Source organism: Sorex araneus, chromosome X (genome assembly GCF_027595985.1).
Source record: "Sorex araneus isolate mSorAra2 chromosome X, mSorAra2.pri, whole genome shotgun sequence".
Lineage (NCBI taxonomy): Eukaryota > Metazoa > Chordata > Mammalia > Eulipotyphla > Soricidae > Sorex > Sorex araneus.
The window spans coordinates 331,438,367-331,461,138 of record NC_073313.1 but is presented as its reverse complement, the minus strand read 5'-3'; the positions used below and the strand labels follow the sequence as shown (position 1 = coordinate 331,461,138).

Here is a 22,772-nt window from a genome sequence, read left to right as displayed (position 1 = left end):
AGAAGAGATATTTGACCCAAGATTTAGTATCAAATCCCTCTCTAGCCCCATCCATTCCATCAGGATATCCTACTTGTTCTACCTCCCAAGTATATTCGGAATATAATCATTTCCTTCTAGTCCACAATTTCCACTAAGATTCTAAACATCATAACCTTTAACCTGGATTAGTTTCAGGTCTCCTCCCCCTTGTCCTAAATCTGTTTTGAACACAGAAACCAAAATCATCCTTTTAAAACATAAGCCAAAAATGTTTACTATTCACTGGGGATCCTGCAATGCACCCTATTACACTCAATGCTTACAATAGCTTACAACGCCCTTTGCAATCCGAGCTCCAATTGATAATACCCTCCCATCCCTGACCTTTTCCTTCTGATCCTCTCATCTCAAATTTTAATTTCCCCATGCTGACCAGATTGTTTTTCCCTACTTATCAGACATGCTCTGCCTCAGGGCCTTTGCACTAGCTATTCCTTCTGCCTGGCATCTCCTTAATATGTGCTCAAATGTCACCTCTTCCAGAGATAAGTCTGTGTTTTCGGTTGCTTGTTTGTTTGTTTTACATTTTGTTTTGGTCTTTTCGAGGGGCTATACCCAGCTGTACTGAGAGCTTACGTCTGGCTCTGAATTCAAGAATCACTCCTGGCAGTGCTCAGTGCTCATACAGCCATGCCAGGGATCACACTGGGGTCAGAGGTGTGTTGTGGCAGAAGCCTACCCACAGTACTCTGTTCCTTCAAGAGGTGATTCCAACCACTTTTAATTCTAACACCTGTCCCAAATGCTTGATGCCCACGTCAGTCATTCTACTTTTTCCTCAGAAAACTAGTAATTTTCTAATCAACATAATACTTTCCTTACTTTTTCTTCCCCTGCCTCTCCCCCAAACCTTCTACGTTCTACATAGCAGGAATTTTTGTCTTGTTCGTTTATTTCAAGCACCTAGAACAGTGCCTGGCATATAGCAGATGTTCAATCAATATTGCGTGAACAAACAAAAGACAGCTCCCACTCTATTTTCTTGAACCAAAATCGACTTCCTGTGCCCTTGTACTTAGCCATCACCACCCAGACCACATTGCCAGCCTTGATTTTGAGCTGCACTCAGGGAATTCCACCGGCTCGTGAGGGGAGGCAGTCACCGGCCCATCCTGACCCGGCGATGCTCAGGGGTTACTCCTGGCTCTGCACTCAGGAATCATTCCTGGCGGTGCTCAGGGGACCCTATGGGATGCTGGGAATCGAACCCGGGTTGGCCGCGTGCAAGGCAAACGCCCTACCCGCTGTGCTATCGCTCCAGCCCCAACCGGCCCATCTTTGCCCTCCGCTTCCCTCTGTGGAAAATAAAGGAGGGAAAGGCGACCTCCCCTCCAGAGGCCGTATTTTGAGTCAGATAATACAAGCGACCATACGGCCAGGGGCCTGGGCCCACAGCGACTCCCCGCAGCTCGGGCAGGGATGAGCCCGGGGACGGGTACCTGTGGCTTCGCGTCGTCTTCGTCCTTGTAGTAGTAGAGCTGCTGCGCCCTCAGCACGAAGTACCTGTGCTGCCAGTTCTTGACGATGGACCTCTGCTTCTTCAGCCAGCCCATCTTGATGGGCCTCTCCAGCGGGTTGGGGGTGGCCGCGGGGTGGAAGGCCGCCATCTGCTCGCCGGTCATCACGCTCCTGGAGCGAGCTAGGGAGAGGAACAGACAGACAGGCGGCCTGACTGAGGGGGACGCGCGGGCTGAGGAGAGGCCGGCAGGAAGCTCCTCAGAGGGGCTGAGCAGCGGGGGTGTGCGGAGGGGGGTGGGGTGGGTGTCCCCGTCAGGTCCGGCTCAAGGGCCCAACTCCAGGGCCAGCGACGGCCTCCTGGGCCCCGCGGGGCAGCTGAGCGGCCGGCGGTGGCCTCCCCGGAGGGCACGGTGCGGGCACGGCTGCTGCTGCTGCTGCTGCTCGCGCCGGCCGGCCGCCCCGCTCGGGCCCCTCATGCTGCACGGCGAGAGCCCGGCTGGAGCCTGCCGAAGAGGAAGTGGCCGCAGCATCTGACAAAAGGTGTTTCCTTTTTCCTGCGTGGGAGTGAGCATCTGACAAGACGGAGGAGAAGAGAGCGCCTCGCCCGCCGGGCCCCGGGTGAGTCCCACGCAGTGGCCGGAAGCCACCGGGCGGCCTTCCACGGAGGAGGAGCGGCCTGTGCAACGCTGCCGCCCGGCCCCACGGCGCCTTCCACAACACCCACCACCCTGCCACCCTGCCACCGCCCCGGCTGCCAACCCCCCAACACCCCGCCACACGCACCAACAACTCCCCCACAACCCCCCCCGGCCCTGCCCACGCAGCGAGGGGAAGGAAGTGGGCACCTCCCGAGTTTTCCTGTCCAGTGTCCTCGTCTTCCAGCCCTGCCTGCTGGGGTGTGTTTCCGGCACTCTGAGGGACTCGGGGTTTCCCTTTCAGTCAGGTTGTCAGCCTCCTGGGGCCGACAGGCACACCGAGGCAAGGAAAGCAAATACAGATCTTCTCAGAAGGCAGGAGCCAAATTTGGATTCTGTCAGCCTCCACCCCTGGCATCTTGTCGTTCGTTGACTTATTTTCACACAAGAGCTCACTTTGGTCACAGGATTTGGTCCTGGTGGACTCCACGTCTTGTCTCCACAGTCACTTCCACCCAGGACCACTCACTCTCTTCTTTCCATACCTCCGCGGTGACCCATCTTCCTGCCTGTGTTGTTCCCCTTCAACGTGCCCCCTGAGCCTTGCCATCCTTTCCCACCAATTTCGGCATGCCCTTGACCTATTCTGGGTTGTGTCCATACACACACTCAGTGTTACATTCCTCTACTGGCTGGGGGAGAGGGGGGAAGGACAGGAGGGAATCTCCATAGTCCAATCCCTGGGTTAAACTTTTGTCAACACCCAGAACGTTCACCCTAGAGCTGACTAAACCAACTGCACTCTCTTCCTGTTAGAGGTCAAGGGCTTCCTTTCCTAGATCTTTGGCCATAGGAATATTACACAACCTCTCTGAGCCTCTGCTTCCTCACTTGTTAAACTAGGATAATAATAGTTCCTATTTCATGGAATTGGATGATGATTAAATGAGCTCATATGTATAAACCACTTAACACAGTCCAAAGTAAACAAATAGGACTCATTTTTATCAGAAGATTACTTTCTATGGTAAGGATGAAGATCATCTCTGAGACCTCTCTAAACTCGAGAAGGAAAGTTCCTGTCATAGAGGCAGGCTGGAGGAGGGGGGTAGCAGGAGGGAAACTGAGGTCATTGGTGATGGGCAATAGACACTGGTGGAGGGATGGGTGTTGGATCATTGTATGACTGAAACCCAGTTATGCATAACTTTGTATCTCACAGTGACTCAATTTAAAAATTTATAATAAAGAAAATAAAATGAAACAAAATATATAAACTCTCTAAACTCTAAGCTCTCTTCAGCTGAAAATCTTCTTTAATCCTTTTTCTCTTCATTTCTACCCATAATGCATTGTATCAACAACACATCTCATAGATTTTCATTCCTTTCTTTCTTGTGCCTTTCTAGTTTATAATTTTTAATGTCTTCTTATGTCCATAGCATACTTTCAAATACCAGAATTTGATATAGCATTATAGATCCTTTCTTTCACTGATTCTAATTGTATCCAGAGTTATCAACTATCTACATATTCTTTTAGTCTCATATCACTGTCCAATACACTACCTAGGCTCCTTGACCGCAGAAAAGGTCTGTGATACTATTGCATACCTTTATTCTCATTTTTTGCTCTTGGTTTATGGTCACCCCTCACTTCCCATCAGGGACCAGGAAGGTATGGACACACTATGTTGTATACCTGGGAATAAGAAACACTTGATTCAACAGGAATTATCAGAAGGGTACATACATTAGTTATGTATGTTTTAAAAAGTAAAACATATTTTTTTGTTTTAAATGTATTTGTTGTTTTAAAAAGTAATTTGGAATTTTGATGACAATTTTGCAGCATGCTACTAGTGGGTTTTTATTTTTTATCAATATATTATCCCAGTTTTTCTAAATGTTGCTATAAATCCTTTTTCTTTGTTTACTGCTATCTTCAAAATCTTCCATCTTTGATCATTGTGAGATCGTAACCCAAACATGAAAGCTTGTAACTATCTCAGGGTGATTCAATAAAATAAAAAAGAAAAAAAAACATTAAAAACACATTCTCCAGAGGGGGAAAAAAGAAACAAAGTCTTCCATCTATTACTCAAACAGTTGAGATGGTCATTTACTCTAGGCCCATGGAAATATCTGAAGGTAACCCAGGAGAGTTTGGGAAGGAATATAATAATGAGGTAAACTGAGGAATTTAAAAAATATATATAAAAACTAAGTCTTTATATATAAAACTTAGTCTCTTTAGGTCAGAGACTGTAGCTTGAAAAGACTCATATCTGTCTTATAAAGAAGGCCAGAGAGATAGTACAGGGGTTCAAGTGTTTGCATTGTGTGCAGCTGATTCCCGCTTGATCCCTAGCACCCAAACACCCCCATATGATTCCCTGAGTGAGAACAGAGTCAAGAGTAAGCCCTGAGCACTGCTTACTTTTTTTTTTGCTTGTTTGGGTCACACCTGGCGATACACAGAGGTTACTCTGGCTCTGCACTCAGGAGTTACTCCTGGCGGTGCTCAGGGGACCATATGGGATGCTGGAAATCGAACCCAGGTCAGCTGAGTGCAAGGCAAATGCCCTACCCACTGTGCTATGGCTCCAGCCTCAGCACTGCTTACTTTTTAAGGTGTGACCTAAAAAACAAAAAAGATAGAGCCAGGAGTAAGCCCTGAGCACTATTTACTTTTAGGTGTGGTCTAAAAGACAAAAAAAAAAAGAGTAGGACAGACATAAAAAGAATGGCGCATGCACAATTTTGAGAGAAGTTGAAAGAGAAGCCATTCTGACAGATGCAGGGGGATTTTAAGCTGCAGTGTAGCTTAATCCAATGTTACTTCTGCAACCACACAGACATGGAGGGAGAGACTAGCAAGGGGAATAGTGGGAGATAGAGAAACTAAAGGTCCCGCAATCATTGACTAAGGGAGATAGGAAGAACAGAAGCTTGAAAGATAGTGTAGATGAAGAGAATGAACTCAGCACAAAACTCAGGTGCTGGGATATTCATTTTTGGTTAGTGCTGGACCTTTTTGTGTGATTTATAAAGGAAAAAAAAAACCATACAAAATCACACAAAAGTCAAACCCTAGCAGCACCTGTGCATTACAGAATGACCTGGCAAAAGCAGGAGAAAGGTATATTATATTCTCAGACCTAACCAAGAGGAATATTAATGTCCTTGTGATAGATAATGATTTTTTTGGCCTTGACAAACCATCTTTTATATTCAAGAAGTAATACCGTTTGTCCATATACTGTTTGTCCATATACTGTTTCTTGATTCTTTTTATCACCCTCACATAGTCACATATTATTATGGCTTTGGTCATTGGGATATATAAATTTAAAAGTATTGGTGGTGTGACTCCTGATACCACAATAAAATGTGCAACTCCCAACACTACAACAAAGTGTGACCCTCAATACTGTAGCAAATACAAGTGATTCTCTCTCCCATACATCCCCAACACTGCAACAATAAACAGCATGAATGGCTCAGTACAAAACTCCACGCTGCCAGAATTAAGCCCAACAACTGAAATGATGACAGCAGTGGCTTGTATGAGCTAGTAAGCAGAGAAACGTTTTATCTGTCTCAGAACTTGCTCCCACCTCACTCCTCAGCATCATTCATCAATCAGGACTATCTCGAGATAATTTCAGTGTCAAAGAAGAAAGTCTATCAGCTCATGGTTTTGACTTAGTTTTGACTTAGTTAGACTTAGTTTCCTTGTTAATTCTTTTGAACAGTCTCTGTGGGTGTGACTTGTTCCTAGATAAAGTAAACAGAGAAATTTGTTGCTATTAATGGCACTGTTTTGCCTCATGAAAAACATAACCCTGATAAGCTTTGCTTGTGAGCCCGTCAGTGTGCAGTGCGTACATGCTCCCAGCCCTTCGGCAAGAAGATCTGAACCAAGCTGTGGGCTAGAGAGGGGACTGCAGGCAGACTAGGACAAGAAAGCAACAGTCGTAGGACAAGGAAGCAACAGTTGTAAAGTATTTAAAGAACATCTTGGAAAAGTGGGAAATGAAGAAGTGAAGACCTCAGGAAAGTTGGAAACCTACTATTATCTAGTAGAGGAAAAAAAACAAGTCTTTAGCAACACATTGTTCAATCTAAAAACCATTAACCTTGAATATCTATATACATGTAAGTGGATTAATATACATTAAATTTAGTTTTTCAGTCATAGCAGGTAATTTCACATGCTTAGCAGTTCTATATATGTCAGAACTACAGGACAGGACAGCGGATAGAGGCAATTTCTGTCAGCACAGAGAGTTCTATTGGACAGCACTTCCTGGAATCTTGTAATCTTCCTGAAATAAGTGGTAGCATTCCTTAGTATGGGACACAATGAGCCATCAGGGCAAGCCATAATTCCATAAGAGAAATCAACCTAGAGACCTAAGAGAAGTGGTTTCAGGTAGCAGAGTGTGTTCCACCTTGATCCAAGAGGTCAGAGGGCACCATGCCATGGATTTAACAAGAAGATCCATGATGAAATATGGATTAATTATGTAAAATAGAGATGAATCATTTAATTTCTAATTTCTATAGACTAAAATTAGGCAGGAGAGGGAAGATACTAGAAAGTAAAAACAGATGGAAATGCCATATTCCTGGAGAGGTCATTTCTGTAGTAACAGCATTAAACGTTTTTTTATCCCAACTTTGAGCAAGAGAAAATTAAAGAGGGAAGTATAAGAAATCAGCTGCAGGGGCATTATCACTTCCTGTCTTCATCTTCTCATCTTTGGACTCCTACGTAAGCCCCAAAATAATCAATAACAAAATCATTTAAGGTCTACTCTTGAGATATTTCTTCTATCTGTTCTCATCACTTCCTCAGCTTAGAGATTCTGTTTTTGATTATTTCAAATATGTGGGTGACTTGGGAATTCACTCATAGCTGGGAAACTACTTTCGAATTTTATTGTTATGAGCAATGCTTTTGCCTGAGTGCCATGTTTAAGTTTATTTTTTAAAGTAATAGAATTTACATGACTTTACTCCAGACCTCTCTTCTCAGCTGTACACCCACCTGTTCTGTTGCCTACACGGACATTCAGTGTGAACCGCAAACTCAGCACACTGCTAGTCAAAGTTGCCTCTTTTTCCTGTCACTTTGCACAATTCCCTTGGCTTGTCCCAACATAGGGACAAAACCTGCTTTCCCCTCAGCTGGTCTCTATAAGCACTGTGAATGATGTCTCACCAGCGGACCAAATCACAAAATTGCCCTTTCCTATACTCATGGACCAACAACTCTCTAATCTTGCCCTCCTCCCAACCCCCACCTGCTTTGGGAGTCCTTCTGTCTTGCAAAGTTCCCTAATTTGTCTTCCTTCTACCAGTCTCACAAACCAGGCCACAGACAACAGTGTTTAAATCCTTCTAAAACACATGTCATCATATTATTATTTGTTAAAAACTTTCGATGACCCCTCTCCCCCCTAAAAAAAACCCTTAATTCTAAATGACGAAGACTAAACACCCCACAATGGGGCAAAAGGTCCTTTGTGATTTCTTCCTGCATTTCCTCTTCTTCCTTCACACTCATTTTTCACCCAATATGCTATTTCCTTTGTTAGGATACCCTCTCACCTATCCCCTCCTACCACAATTTAATCTCTTGGAAAGTTCTTGTTTGTCCTTCAAGTATTATTTCAAGCCATGCCATCCATGAGAAACTTTTTCAACCCAGTCAGACTGTTGCTCCTTGGGTTATGTTTTGTCTTAATTTGGGACACTTGTTCATAAGAGCATGTATCATCCTTCCTGGTGCTTTCTGTCTTCCTTCTCCATTTGCTCTCTAAGAGAACAAGAACATGCCTTGATGCTTTGGCATTAGAGCCATCTTTATTGCCCCCCTTCCTATCACAGCAACTGATGAAGAGAAGACAGTATTAAGGAGCAGATAGGTACAGGTTTATACTTATAGTCTTGGCTGAGTCATGCTTTATCTCTGAGCATCAGTGCCCTACTCTGAAATTATGATTTTATACAGAGGGCTGGAGCGATAGCGCAACAGATAGGGTGTTTGCCTTGCACATGGCCAACCCGGGTTCGATTCCTCCATCCCCCTCGGAGAGCCCGGCAAGCTACCGAGAGTATCCTGCCCTCATGGCAGAGCCTGGCAAGCTACCTGTGGTGTATTCGATATGCCAAAAACAGTAACAACAAGTCTCACAATGGAGACGTTACTGTTGCCCGCTTGAGCAAATCCATGAACAACAGGGTTGACAATGTTACAGTGGGGTGGCTGGTTAACAGAGATTAATAATTACATAACAATATCTGTATTTTAAAAGATGGGTGCTAATTACCGTTAACTTTATTATTACAAACATGTGTCAATTTTGTGTTAAGTGAGAAAAAAAGAGGGGAAAGATGAAAGAAAGGAGAGAGGACAAAAGAAAAAAAATGGAAATCCTAGCTGGACATTCTTTAACACTTCAGGCACAAACCCAGAGGCATGAATCAGAATGCTGGCAGTGAAGAAAGAACAGGAGAGAATGCTGTAAACCTCAAGCCCCTTTCAGACCTCAGCTGGCTGAAAAATAAAAGGCAGGAAGGAAAGACTTAGGAGAGGTTTGGAAGTGAATTATTTCAGGTCAAGTAGCCTTCTTCATCCATTCATTTCTTTCGAATTGGCTGAACACTTGGTAGGCACCAAAAACAGTATCAGGTTCTGGGGTATAACAATGGCCAGACCTAGCTCTGCCACCTAGTATTTCATTAACCTTGGAAACTCTCCCATGGGACCAGAGAGGGAAGTCAGATAACTAGGTGGATTTGAATAGGCAAGGGAGTTCAGCCCTGGATGTAAGGAAATGTGAGGGGTGGAATGAGAGAGGTTTAGACTTCCCAAGTTTGGGTTTAAAGTTTAGACCTGAATTTCGGGCTTACAGGTAAAGCCTAATGATTCAGAGGTTCAGAGGTTTAAGGAAAGGAACACGCACGTGAACAGGAAAAGTTCTGCACGAAATGAAGACCTCATATCCAAAATTTTGTTCAGTAGATGTTCAGAAAACAGAGAAAGGGCTGAGCACAAGGGAAATAAACATTGAAGGAAGAATGTTTAACTCAGGGAATGGAGATAAGCTTAGCCCGAAAGAGAAATGGGTACTGTTTTCATTGGGATCTTAAAGAGAGTTTGCTCTCTGTCAAGACTGAAAGGAAGTGAAAGATATTTAAAACAAACAAACAAACAAACAAACCATTTCTCCAGTAGTTTGGATGATACTGCTTAGAAGCAAAATCTTGTTTTTTGTTTTTTGGGTTTTATTTTTGGCTTTTTGGGTCACACCTGGCAATGCACAGGGTTTACTCCTGGCTCTGCACTCAGGAATTACTCCTGGCAGTGCTCAGGGGACCATATGGGATGCTGGGAATCGAACCCGGGTCAGCCGCGTGCAAGGCAAACGCCCTACCCGCTATGCTATTGCTCCAGCCCCTAGAAGCAAAATCTTGTGTCAAGTTATCTTGTGCCAAGCTCAAGGCCCCTTTTTGTTCATTTTATACCTACTATAAGATCTATCCTTGAGGAGCCTTTGGGTAGAGAAGTCAGATCCTCTGCCTAGGGGTTCTGGGAGGGAGGGCCAGCTCAGCTACACAGCAGAATAATAACACAGTAAGAGGAGCACTGGCTGGATTTCAGCCCTGCTCATCTTTTCTACCTAAGCCCTGTATCATTATGCACAATTGCACAAGCTTACATGTTCTGCAAGAGGCTATTTAAGGATATGAAAGACCATTCAAAAGTGAGAGGCTCTTTTTTTATAGAAGGGTTCAAGTTTCTGATCTCAGTTTTCTTTCTCAGGAAATAATATTTGAATATAAAGGTGAGCTGAAGGTCCTAGGGCTTCAGGAATAAACATTGTGCTTTGATTGCAGATCTGTATGTTATAAGATGATAAATTATAAACTGGTTCTTGCAGATAAGGACTATGTCTTAGTCCTTTTGGCACCATAATGGTCCTCACAGTGACTGACTCAGAAAAAACGAATTGACAAAAATAAAGAGAGGAAGGCTATGTGTACGAAGAAGAGACACAGACGGTGAGTAGACACGGAGTCAGAAAGAGAGAGAGAAAGAGAGAGAGAGAAAGAGAGAGAGAGATATGGGGGAAGAGTACTGAATTAAGAAAAGATTCAAGGGATGGGTCCTCTTTAACAAAAGAAACCCAGATCCTTTTAATCAACCAATCATAGCAGTTTTCTTCACCAATCTAATCATACCTCTTAGTAGTACATGGCCAAGCGAAGGTTCTCAATAAAAATTTGTTGAGAAAATAAAATAAACATTTAGAAACAAAATGTGAATCCCTGCCTGGCACTTTATTTTTGCAAAGTAGGAACATATAAATCTTGAGTGACTTAAGCATCTGGAAATTCTTCAACAGTTTACTTTTGCCCACTCAGGCAAAAAAAGAATATCAGATCCAATAATGGTGATTCACGTTCATTGTGTGCATTGACTGAGTGTTTACAGGTTCCCAGCCACAGTGCTCTGTAAGTCTGGTCCTATTCAAGACTGGGTCTGTAGGGTGTGCATCACCATTTTACAGTCAAGGAACTAAAGCTCAGGGACATGAAATGGTTACTTCCAGTGACTCAGTTAGTGTTTGATTTCCAAACATTATAGCCTTGTGGGCTGGACCGATAGCACAGCGGTTGGGCGTTCACCTTTCATGAGGCCGACCCGAGTTCAATTTCTCCGCCCCTCTCGGAGAACCCGGCAAGCTATGGAGTGTATTGAGCCCACTCGGCAAAGCCTGGCAAGCTACCCGTGTGTATTGGATATTCCAAAAACAGTAACAATAAGTCTCTCAATGAGAGATGTTACTGGTGCCTGCTCAAACAAATTGATGAGCAACGGGATCACAGTGACAGTGATAGCCTTGTAAAAAATACCAGTCCACAAGGGAATACATATTCTAATGGGAAAGAAAGGTGTCTAAGCTGGGACACTGAGGGATACTGTGGAATAATTCACAGAGTTACAAAACCAATGGAGTAAGGAGAGATAGTGAGGCTACCTCTTTGGGGCAGAGGCAGCCAGCCTCTCACTGTCTCTAACCCACCATATGAACACTTATCACAGCCACTACCGACTTTACCTCCCTATTACACATACACAGTTTTGTGTTAGTTTTTCCCTTCAGTGTATATTCTGCAAGTCTCAACAGGCCTTGAAAAAACTGTGAAATAGAAAAAGTAGAGAAACCTCAATCCCACTTGTGACACTGTGCTAACACCCCCAAAGGAAAATAGACATATTAGGAAGTAGCATTACCCTGCTTGTCAGCTATCCTTTGAAGATCTCGAAGGATTCTCACCAAAACCTAGCACAGTCGTGGGAGGAAGGAACCCAAGATAACCAGATGTGGCCCAGTCCTCGGGTCCTCACTGCAGCTCACAGTCAGCCTGCCAGGCTGAGATGGGGCTACTGAGGAGCCTTGTGAGAAAATTGATGCACGGAGACGGAAGCAATAGCACCATTCCCAGCAATAGCGGGTAGGGTGTTTACCTTGCATATGACCGACTTGGGTTCGATTCCCAGCATCTCATATGGTCCCCCGAGCACTGCCAGGAATATTTCCTGAGTGCATGAGCCAGGAGTAAGCCCTATGTATCGCTGGGTGTGACCCAAAAAGAAAATAAAAAGAGAAAGAGAGAGAAAATAGACCTTTATCACTGCCTCCTTGGAGATGATAAAAAAAGGGGGGTTGTATATTCTGGTCCTTATATGTACACATGCACATGCTTATACACACATACACAGACCCACGGACACACATGACCTCCATACAAGCAGACTTCAGTCCATTTACTTCTCAGATAACCCTTCTAGAAGAAAACTAAGGCTTTTAACTTCAGAACCTCCAGGCTGATTCGTTTTATTCTTCTTCCCTCTTCCTTCACCAACACCAGTTGCTTTCCAAATTTTAAGTGCCCCCTATTCATGAAGGTTGGAACTTTAAAATTTTTTTCATTTTCCTAACTTGGCCTTTAGAATATAAAAAATCTATTCCAAGATTGCTCTCCTGGATTTTTTTCTTAATTATTAATTATGATGATGATGATGATGGTTTTGGAGACACATGCAGCAGTGCTCAGGGATTACTCCTGGCTCTGTGCTCAGGGATCACTCTTGGAGAGCTTGGGGGACCATAGTAGCTCCAAACTCAGATCAGTTGTGGGCAAGGCATGTTCCTTACCCACTGTGCTATCTCTCTGACCCCAGACAGTTTACGGTTTTTAAGTCTAAATTTGTTCTTTAACTTTATGTTTATAAACATTGTCTCTGCAATAGAGAGTGAGCTATAAGCCTGAGGACAGAAAAAGTCTTGCTCTGTGTACCTGGGAGACAATTATCAGGGCCTTTTCAGGGTGCTCATTCGTGAGACAAATTTATGCAACCTAATTCAAAGGAAAAGCTGAAAATAGTTCCCTGCATGCCTGCTTTCATACCTATGAATGGAGCAGGTTTGGTTTCCCATGCTCTCTCACTGGTAGAAATGTGCTTGGTTATTTGACAAGGACGATTTCAACCTAAGAAAGCAAGATCTGCATGGGACAAAGAACACACAGACAACTGTGTCTTTTGCAGGAAGAGGTAAAAATGTGGTCTTAGTGTGGAGGAGAGAGAGAAAGAGAGAGAAAGAACGTGTGAGAGAGGGCGGGGGCAGAGATGGAGGAAGGGAGGGAGGGCGGGAAGAAGGGAGAGAACTGACTTCCTGTATCTTTCTAAAGTTTGCGAGGTCTTCTAAGCTCTGACAGCTTCACTATTTCTTGGTTGCCTCCGTAGGGACATATCTCTGCAGTTCAGGCATTAAAGTGTGTGTGTTTCTTTGGAAACGAGTGTGCTCTTATGCGTGTGTCTCCACCAGTTACAACACTTCACCGGTCCCCTCTGCCTCTTTGCATAACAGGAAACCAAGTTTAATAACAAGAAGCTTGCAGAATTGTGAATGCTTCCTACTGAACACCCACTGGCAGGCCTTGCCTCTTCCTTAGCACAAGAGAAAGGGGAGATTTGGCATCTGGACGGTAATTTAGCAGAGGTTGACTATGTGACAGTTGAGCTATATATGGAAGCTAATGGCCTTCTAGGATGTGTGAGAAAATATTTTTGTGTATTAGAGGGCCACAGAACAATTGATACAGTGCTCAAGAGTGTGCAAAAGCAAAAAAAGTCTTAGACCAAGTAGTCACCCTTCTGTGAGCAAAACTAGCAATTTGCTTTGAGTAAGAGATTTTTGACATTTATGAACAGCACATTAGGACGCTTAAAGGGTTTGTCTTTTAGATGCCCAAGGGGCCCGTACCAGCATTTGATAGCAATCACAAGTAGGCCTGCACATTAGGGCCTCACTGGGGTAGACACCATCACCTATCTAAGCAGATGTTACCCCAACCTGTTCCTATTCCTTTGCAGAATTCAGAAATAGTGATTTTTAACTCTGTAAAATGTAAATAATATACAATTATTGCAGTAAGGTAGGTCTGGCAAGTAAATCTTAATATGTTTTTCTTATTCCACAACCTAAGAAAAAGATTCTATTGAAAACTGAGGCATTGATATTAGAATAGAGGCTAGAAAGAACCAACAAATATATTTTTCAAGTGTCACCAGGACAATATGGTTAGAAAACTAAGTATCCATATTTTAAAAGATGTATACTTAAGAGTAAGAAAATTACAGTGTCTAAAGTTTATTTTAAAATAGCACAGCAAAGAAAAGACAAAAGGATGAATCCAATGTGACCAACTCTTGATCATTCTGAATTTAAGTAATGAATAAACATAAAACATCACTATATTTTTTCTCCATGTTGGTGTTTAAGATATACATACAATAATCTTCTCCATAATTCTATTAGACATTAAAAATAGGATTTATTAGGAGTATCTTTTTCCACACATCAGCTATTGCCCTGAACTTCAACTTGCTCATTTTCCCAGGCCTGCATTTCCAGACCTGTTTGTTATTTCTCTGAGCACAGCAAAATGATACTAGACAGATGTTATACCACACACGTACACAATCCCTCCCGGACAAATCCTGCCCTTTACTTCCCTTGCACTGTCATTTTATCAGTTAATGAAGGGGAAGAGCTGGAGGATTCCTGATGCTTCCAGTTATGGATAGTATTTCCTGTAAAGTCAATTTTTACTCAAAGAGTCACTGGTGATGATGTTAAACATGTGTGTTTGTGTGTGTTTATGTCCATGTTTGCATACGTGTATCTACACACGTATACACACAGCACAACACCCGAACACATAAAATTCCTCAGGGTAGGGAACAGAGAGACTTACAGTCCCAGCCTGAAAAAATATCACAGATAAGACTAAGACTAAGAGACTTTGTTTTTCATTTTCTTCAGTGGTAGGGAGGAGGTGGGCCACACCCAGCAGCACTCAGGGCTTGTTCCTGGTCCCGTGCTCCAGGAACACTCATAGCAGAGCTCAGGGGACGAGATGAAATACTGAGATCAAATCAGGATCAACTGTGTGCAAGGCAAATGGTTTAACTCCTTTGTTGTCTCTCTGACCCAGAAACTTTGTTCTGTCTGATGCTTTCTTCTACCTGGGAGCAATATCTAGGTCAGAAACATCTAAGTCCTAGCACTGGCTAAGTGGAAAGAATGAAATGAGGGATTCTCCATGTTTGCCAAGACAGGGTTGGAGGATGTGGTAACCCTGAGGTTATCTCTGCAGCATGGCAGATCACCAGCATTTGGTCATAGCTCTCCTCTCTATGCAGTAGAGAGGCAGGCAGCATAGGGTAAACCGATTGCATCAGAGACCCAGGCTCAACTTCCACATCAGACACAAACCAGCTGTGTAAAAACTCCTGACCTTCCTGATCCTTCATTTTATCATAAACTAAAAATGACTCAAAAAAATCTGGAATGCATTTTCATCTTAAAATTTAAAATTAAATTAAAAAGTAAGACATCTTTCAGTCAATTGTTTTGTGGTGCTATAATTTTAGGCATGACACATCTAACTTAGTGTGCTAGGAAGGACGACAGTTCTCTATCAAGAACACTGATCTAGGTATTTATATTTAATTGATTAAGAAAAGTTGAGTTTGGGGACTGGAGCAATAGCACAGTGGTTAGGGCATTTGCCTCGCACATGGCCAACACAGGCTCAATCCCCAGCATTCCATATGGTCCCCCAAGCACCGCTAGGAGTCATTCCTGAGTGCAGAGCCAGGAGTTACCCATGTGCATTGCCGGATGTGACCCAAAAAGAAAAAAAAAGAAAGAAAAATTGAGTTTTCAAAAGACATAATATGTGTGATCTTATTTTATTTCTTTTACTTTTTGGGTTTCCTAAGTGGTGTTCAGGAGTCCCATGGACTTTCTCTGCTAGTCTGTCTGCGATTCAATGCCAAGTTCCAAGAACATGATGTTGCTCTTGAGCCTGTGGTACAGGAATTAATTGGGGCCCTCCAGGACTGAACTTGGTGATGCTTGAGTGACCATGTGGTATCGGGGATGGAACTGGCATTGCTGCATCCAAGGCCTCAAGCCCTGTACTCTTTCTAGCCCAATCTGGGTAATTTTAATCAGTCACACATGTTTTGGCATATCTCTGGGTAGAGTCCTTAGTGAGTTTTCACATTATGCCCTGGTAAGTCCCAGTGATAACATAGGAAGGGAAGTACAAAGACAAAAGCCACCATATCTTCTAGTCAATAGATTATGTTGTTGATTAGTTCAGGGGAAATTACTTAGTTCCCAAATATTGAATATTATAAGCTCAGAATCTTCTGAATATATTTTCTAACGACAAACAAGACTTTTAATATGCTAAGTGAATTAAGTCAAAGGGAGTAAAATAAATAACTTTTATGATTTATAAGTGAATGATCTATAAGTGAAAAGTATGATTTAACTTATAGATAGACTTTAAAGGGAAAGAACACACAAACCAATACTGGCTTCTGACAACAGAATGGTGGTTGCCAGAGGGAAGAAAGTAGGATTGGATGAAGTGGGAAGAAGGGTTTGACTGGACTTGATTGAATGCTTGTAGATGGAAGGTAGGCCTTTGATGGGGACAGGGGTGGTATATATACTTATTTGATGCATGAAACTCTAATACTGAAATCTATACAGTGCTGCAAACCAATATTACCTTTAAAAAATTCAGCTTTAAAAAAACAAACCTTTAAAAAACATTTTAAAGGTTTTAAAATATTTAAAATACTACCTTAAAAAAAGCTTTAAAAAAACAAACCAAAAAAATTCACCTTTAAAAAAACATGTCCTTGCCTTTTCAATAAAAGAACTCTTCTAGTAATTTAGTTTAATAGATCTTACATAAGTATTTACATCTAACATATTATGATAATATATTTTCATAAGAAATTTACTGCAATGTTACTGTTTTTAAAACTGTGAGCAACTAAATATGCAATAATATGAAATCAGTTAAAAGAGTATAATATAACCAGAGAATGAACACAATGTATTCTTAAATGTGATTTCTTGGATTATAATGATGACATAGAAAAATGTCAAAATTTTATAGTTAAAATAATTTTGTTTATCCAATAATATTATACACATGTAGCACTGTCACTGTCATCCTGTTGCTCAGCAATTTGCTCGAGGGGCACCAGTAATGTCTCCATTGTGAGACTTGTTACTGTTTTTGGCATATCGAATACACAGTGGGTAGCTTTCCAGCCTCTGCTGTGAGGGCAGGATATTCTTGGTAGTTTGCTGGGCTCTCCAAGAGGGGTGGAGGAATCGAACCCGGGTTGGCCGAGTGCAAGGCAAACGCCCTACCTGCTATGCCATTCTCCAGTCCACATGTGGACTGTATACTTTAAAAACACACACACACACACACTGAAACTTAAAGTAAATGCCACGTAACATAAATATAATGGCAAGATTCACATCAGATTAGCATCGGTTGTTTTCCAGAGAAGTAGGATAAAGGATAATTTGCATGTCTTCTGTTTGATGGTGTATGTTATTAAAAAAAATTATCTATAAAATCTCTGTCAACTTTTTCTTCAAAGACCTGAAAGTGCTGCTTCTAATCTAAAAGATTTGTTAAGTGAGAGAAGAGAGAAAAATGATTGAGGGGAATCTGTCTAAAGTTGGGTCAGATTTTCACAATTTTGACCAAAGTGAATAGCAAAGTTTTAAAAACAGAACCTTTTGGAAACTACCTGTGTCATGTTGGGTAAATTATTCTTCCTAGGCTAATGAAATTATTTTCAACAGAAGACAACATATAAAAGTCTTGTATTAAATTCAAGTTAGGTATGAATTTGCTATTATTATTTTTCTTACCACGAATAACTTCTACAGAGCTTTGTTCTCAGATATAAAATGAAATGATTGCAAAGCATGCTTGTTAAGCTCCTCAGCACCAACATTGATATCCTTTGCATGTAAATATACTTTCTACAAATACTACAATGTTCATCAAGTGTCCTGTTAAAGAAAGAGAAGCAGAAATGTGGTAGAAGTTATCTGGGAAAGAAAACAGAAGAGGGAATCTGAGTTCGGTAGTAGAGCTCTTGCCCTGCAGGTATGAGGCCAGAAACTCACTCCCCAGCACTCCATGCCAAGTAGAATCCTAGTAGCATTGCAATTCAGGATCCTTGGCACTACCACAAAATGTGAGATCTCCTGCATAACCACAACAAAGTATGTGTAAGCCTTGCAACTACAGTATACATACTCATACCATGTGTGGAACAAGTTTGCCCACTTACTACAACAACAAAGAGCTGAGTAGGGGGAAATAAGATAGAAATAAGGTCAGGGCAGGAGAGGGATCGATATAGGCTGGAACTGTCAACCAAATATCACTGGAGCCCCAGAATTAACATGTTCTTTGGAATGAGAAAACACAGGCCTTGGGAGAGGGAAAGGACAGCAGAAACTCCTGAGGTCAGAGGCTCCTGGGTGCTAGGAATGACCCCAGGAAGCAAAGACAATCAGGATGCCAGGGGGGTTGGCTGTACTGGGGTAGAGCCCCATCTCTCTAAATTTCCACCAAAATGATTTCAGTGGTAAGAAGCAAGAAATGTGAAATGAAAGCAAAAGTGACGACTGCTAACTGTATCTCTTAGGTAGAAAAGAGGGTTTCTGTTAAGGTGCTGAGAAGGAAGAAACATGACCAAACTGAAATTCATTTTCTGCAGAGGAATGGGGCCGGTCAGAAGAGAAGTGTCTGTGCCAGCAGCTGCCACAGTGGGGCCAGCATCAGAGGACACTGCACCTGACTGGGGATTCCCACAGCAGAGGCCTGCCTGGGGCAGGTGTTTTCCAGCTTCCTCCAGGTGCTGAACAGCAGGATAGACAAGTAGTGGAACAGTCTTGCTGGTTCCTAAGCCAAGTCCCTGAACTGAGGGCACTTTTCAGACCAACCCAGGGGCACCACAGGAAAAGAGATAGAAGGGAAGAGATGATCTCTTTACAGACAGAGGTGGATTTCTCTCTCTAAACTGGATGCTTCTTGAAAGGTTCTAGGTAACTTGGTCATACTACCTAATAATTTTTTTTTTTTGCTTTTTGGGTCACACCCGGCGATGCACAGGGGTTACTCCTGGCTCATGCACTCAGGAATTACTCCTGGCAGTGCTCAGGGGACCATATGGGATGCTGGGGATCGAACCCGGGTCGGCCGCGTGCAAGGCAAACGCCCTACCCGCTGTGCTATTGCTCCAGCCCCACTACCTACTAATTTTGCTCCAGGAATCAACACATGAAAGCACGTGTCCATAAAATACATTGCATACAAAGGTTCCTAGGAGCATTATTTATAATGGCCACAGAGGAGACCATCCACTGTCCAGCAACTGATGATGGATAAGATTATAAGAGTATAAGATTGTCATACCATGCAACTCTGTTCCAAAACAAAAAAGATATGCTTGCTCTACAACATGATGGACCACAAAAAGTGTTACATTAAGTGAAAGAAGCCAAATACAAATACCACATATTACAAATACATATATAAGGAGCTTTAGGAGCTGGACAGAGAGCTCAAAGAGCTGGAGTATGAGAGCCCTGGGTTCTATCCCTCATAGGAATGACCTCTGAGCACTTCCAGGTGTGACCTCCAAACAAAATAACACTCATAAAAGGAATATATTAATAGCAAATTAGATCTGATTGTGTAGAGCTGAGGGCAAAGCTGAAATTGACTGCAAGTAACATATAGGACATTTCTAGGATGATGAAAATGTTCTAAAGCTGGATTCTAGTGTTTTCATAATTTTATCAAATATCATTTCATTAGGCACTTAACAACAAAAGAATTTTAGGGCATATAAATTGTGTGTCAATAAAGTTTTTGACAAATAAAGATATAGCGGATAGGACGTTTGCCTTGCATGCGGCCAACCCAGATTTGATTCCTTCATCCCTCTTGGAGAGCCTGGCAAGCTATCGAGAGTATCCTGTCTGCACGGCAGAGCCTGGCAAGCTACCCATGGTGTATTCGACATGCCAAAAACATTAAAACAAGTCTCACAATGGAGACGTTACTGGCGCTCGATCTTGCAAATCAATGAACAAGATGACAGTGCTACAGTGCTATATATATATATATATATATATATATATATATATATATATATATGTTAGTTGTCACATAACACACACACACATGCACTCATTCACACTAAATAAAATTGTCTCTGTGTGGAAAAATAATGAATAATTTTTAGCACATTTCCAAAGACCATTTTATTAAGACCATAAATTTCATAGCATTAGAGATATACCTGTTTATCATTAAGGTAGCCAAGTGTCTACACTATTGCAGAAGAGTAAGAATACTTCTATATTAGGATGGGAGAACTATTAAATGATTTGTTTTATCAATAGGCAAAATAGTTAAAAAAAGTAATACTGTTTCAAACAATTGTGATATATTTTACATTTCATAAGTTTATACTGGATTAAAAAACATTATCAAGAGTAGGACAATACTTAGGTAATAAAGAATTACTATCTCAGGGGCCAGAGTGATAGTACAGCGGGTAGGGAGTTTGTCTTGCATGAGGCCGACCCAGGTTCGATCCCCGGCATCTCATATGGTCCCCCCAAACACCTCCAGGAGTGATTCCTGAAAACAGAGCCAGGAGTAACCCCTGAGTGTTGCTGGGTGTGACCCCAAAAAAGCAAATAAATAAATAAATAAATAATTACTATCTCAGGGACTAACTGGAGAAATGGCTTAGAGCACATGCTTTGCATGCCAGATCCCCTGCCCCCCAGGCCCCAGGCTCATCCAGTACAGCTGGGGCCTAGCCCCAACTGTAGCTGAGTGGGGCCCCAAAACACCCACCACCCTTGCCCCCACCACCTCAAAATACTGAAAGAACATGTCTTCAATCAATGCAAAGGAGCTGAGGGATTGTTCTTTGTTGCTAAAGATCCAACTATTGAAGATCGGAAGAATCTTAAGTTCTGAAGTCAAACCAAGTGTTTCTGTTTTCGAACAATGTCCAGGCAAAATACTTCCAGCTGACCGAAAACGACAGAACATTACATCTTTGAGACTTGTATTGCGTGATGTAAGGGAGAGGAGTGGAATCTGTGAGTCCTACACTGTGACATTTTGCAATCCTCTGAATTTAAGGTTTGATGAAAAATCATTCTAAAAACCATGAAACATAATAAATATTCAAAAATCAATATGAACATCTTGCTTACAGCTACTGGTTTGTGAAAAGTTACTGCCATTTTACTTCTATAAAAACTGTCATTTCTCAATGTGTCTATTCATTTCAGACTTTGTTTTATGTTACTTTCGAGACCTTGCAGAATGCAGAATTACCCCTTATAGTTCTTCTGTTGACACCCTGAAGTTCTGTTTCCACTTCAAAGCTGTCAAACAAGGAGCTGGGGAGATAACACAGTGGATCAGTGGATAAGGCAATTGCTTTGCACGAAATTGGGTTCTATCTCAGATACCACTCATGTCTCCCAAACCCACCAGGAGTAAGTCCTGAGCACCAATGGGTATGGCCCCCAAACCAAAGCCAACCAACAAACCAAAAAGTTCTGTCAACACCAAACCATCAGCTGTTTGGAAAAAAAATATGTTTTAGTGGATTTCCCAAGGGTCTCAAAAATGTTAGAATTTATTTTTTATGCCTCTATGAGTACCTCTGACCGAACTGGGGTTTCTTTGCTTGACTTTTGTCCTGATAGATCTCCCTGTGGTTGGAAAGCTCTCACATTCTCGATACCAAGACTCTTACCGCCCCGAGAGAGCAGGAGAACATCGCTCTTCTTTCTTTATCCATTTGTTTGCCTTTAGCCATGGACCATTGAACATTAAACTTATGGGCACAGAAGCTGAAGGGACAGAAAATACAGATGAACAAACAGGAAGTGAAAGAAAAAAAAAACATGAGTGAATTACTTGATGGCCGGCCCCTTGTTGTGCAGAATTTGCTCCTGATTCTCCAGTCCCTCTAGTACAGTTTAGAGCATATGTTTCAAATTGAAAAAGGACTAGCCATGCTTAGGTAATGCTTCTTTTTACGGAAATCATTTCATTAAATTTGATATGTATACTTAGTGGTAACTCTTCAAACATAAAACAACTGACATGTCTTATGTACATGTGTGGAATACAGTTAGAAAAGAAATAGTAAATATTTTAATGTGGAATAAAAACAGGGGAAACATTACTGTGTGTGCCCAAGAATGAATCTTCCTTTAACATTCTGACATCTGTGTATCATGCTAATTGAAAAGAGTCAGAAAGAGAGGGACAGGCATAGAAGGACTGCACTCATTTGTGGAGTATAGAATAACATCACATGAAGCTGACACCCAAGGACAGTAGAGACAAGGGCCAGGAGGATTGCCCCATAGCTGGAAGACTGCTTCATGAGTGGAGGGGAGAAGGCAGATGGAATAGAGAAGGGATCACTAAGAAAATGATGGCTGGAGGAACCAGTTGGGATGGGAGATGCATGCCGAAAGTAGATAGTGGACCAAACATGATGACCTCTCAATGTCTGTGTTGCAAGCCATAATGCCCAAAAGTAGGGAGAGAGTATGGGGAATATTGTCTGCCATGGAGGCAGGGGGAGGTTGGGAAAGGGTGGTTATAACCAGGATATTGGTGGTGAGGAATGTGCACTGGTGGAGGGATGGGTATTTGATTATTGTGAGATTGTAACCCAAACATAAAAGCTTGTAACTATCTCACGGTGATTTAATAAAATTAAAACAAAAAAAAACGCAAAAAAAACACATTCTAACACCCCCTCTACACCTACTCTACTGTCTTCTCCTTTTCTTTGCCGGAATTTCATTATTTTGTCAGTTGAAATATACTGACTTCCCATTAGAAATCAGAGAAGCAGGAGGGGAGGGCTATATTCAGATTTTAAAGTTCCCTTAAAAATTCCTTTTTCTGCATGATAAGATATTTAAAAATAGAGGTAGATCAACATGGCTAATAAAGTTGACTTGGACATTGAATCCCACTGATTTCTGTTTTTATGTGTATAGTTGTAGTTTTTAAGAAATGAACTCCCCATAATGCCATTTTTTACTTGCATAATTTGGAAAAACCTTTCAGAAGAACATTCTAAAATGTT

At 42.1% G+C, this 22,772-nt stretch overlaps 1 protein-coding gene across 1 annotated transcript in view; it reads right to left on the bottom strand.

Moving 5' to 3' along the window:
- Positions 1-22,772, bottom strand: part of ARHGAP25 (Rho GTPase activating protein 25) — a 92,326-nt gene that overhangs the window by 44,866 nt on the left and 24,688 nt on the right. Inside the window, exon 2 of the mRNA XM_055121791.1 lies at positions 1,482-1,681. Within this exon, the coding sequence (XP_054977766.1) occupies positions 1,482-1,681 (200 nt within the window). The remainder of the gene's footprint in view (positions 1-1,481; positions 1,682-22,772) is intronic.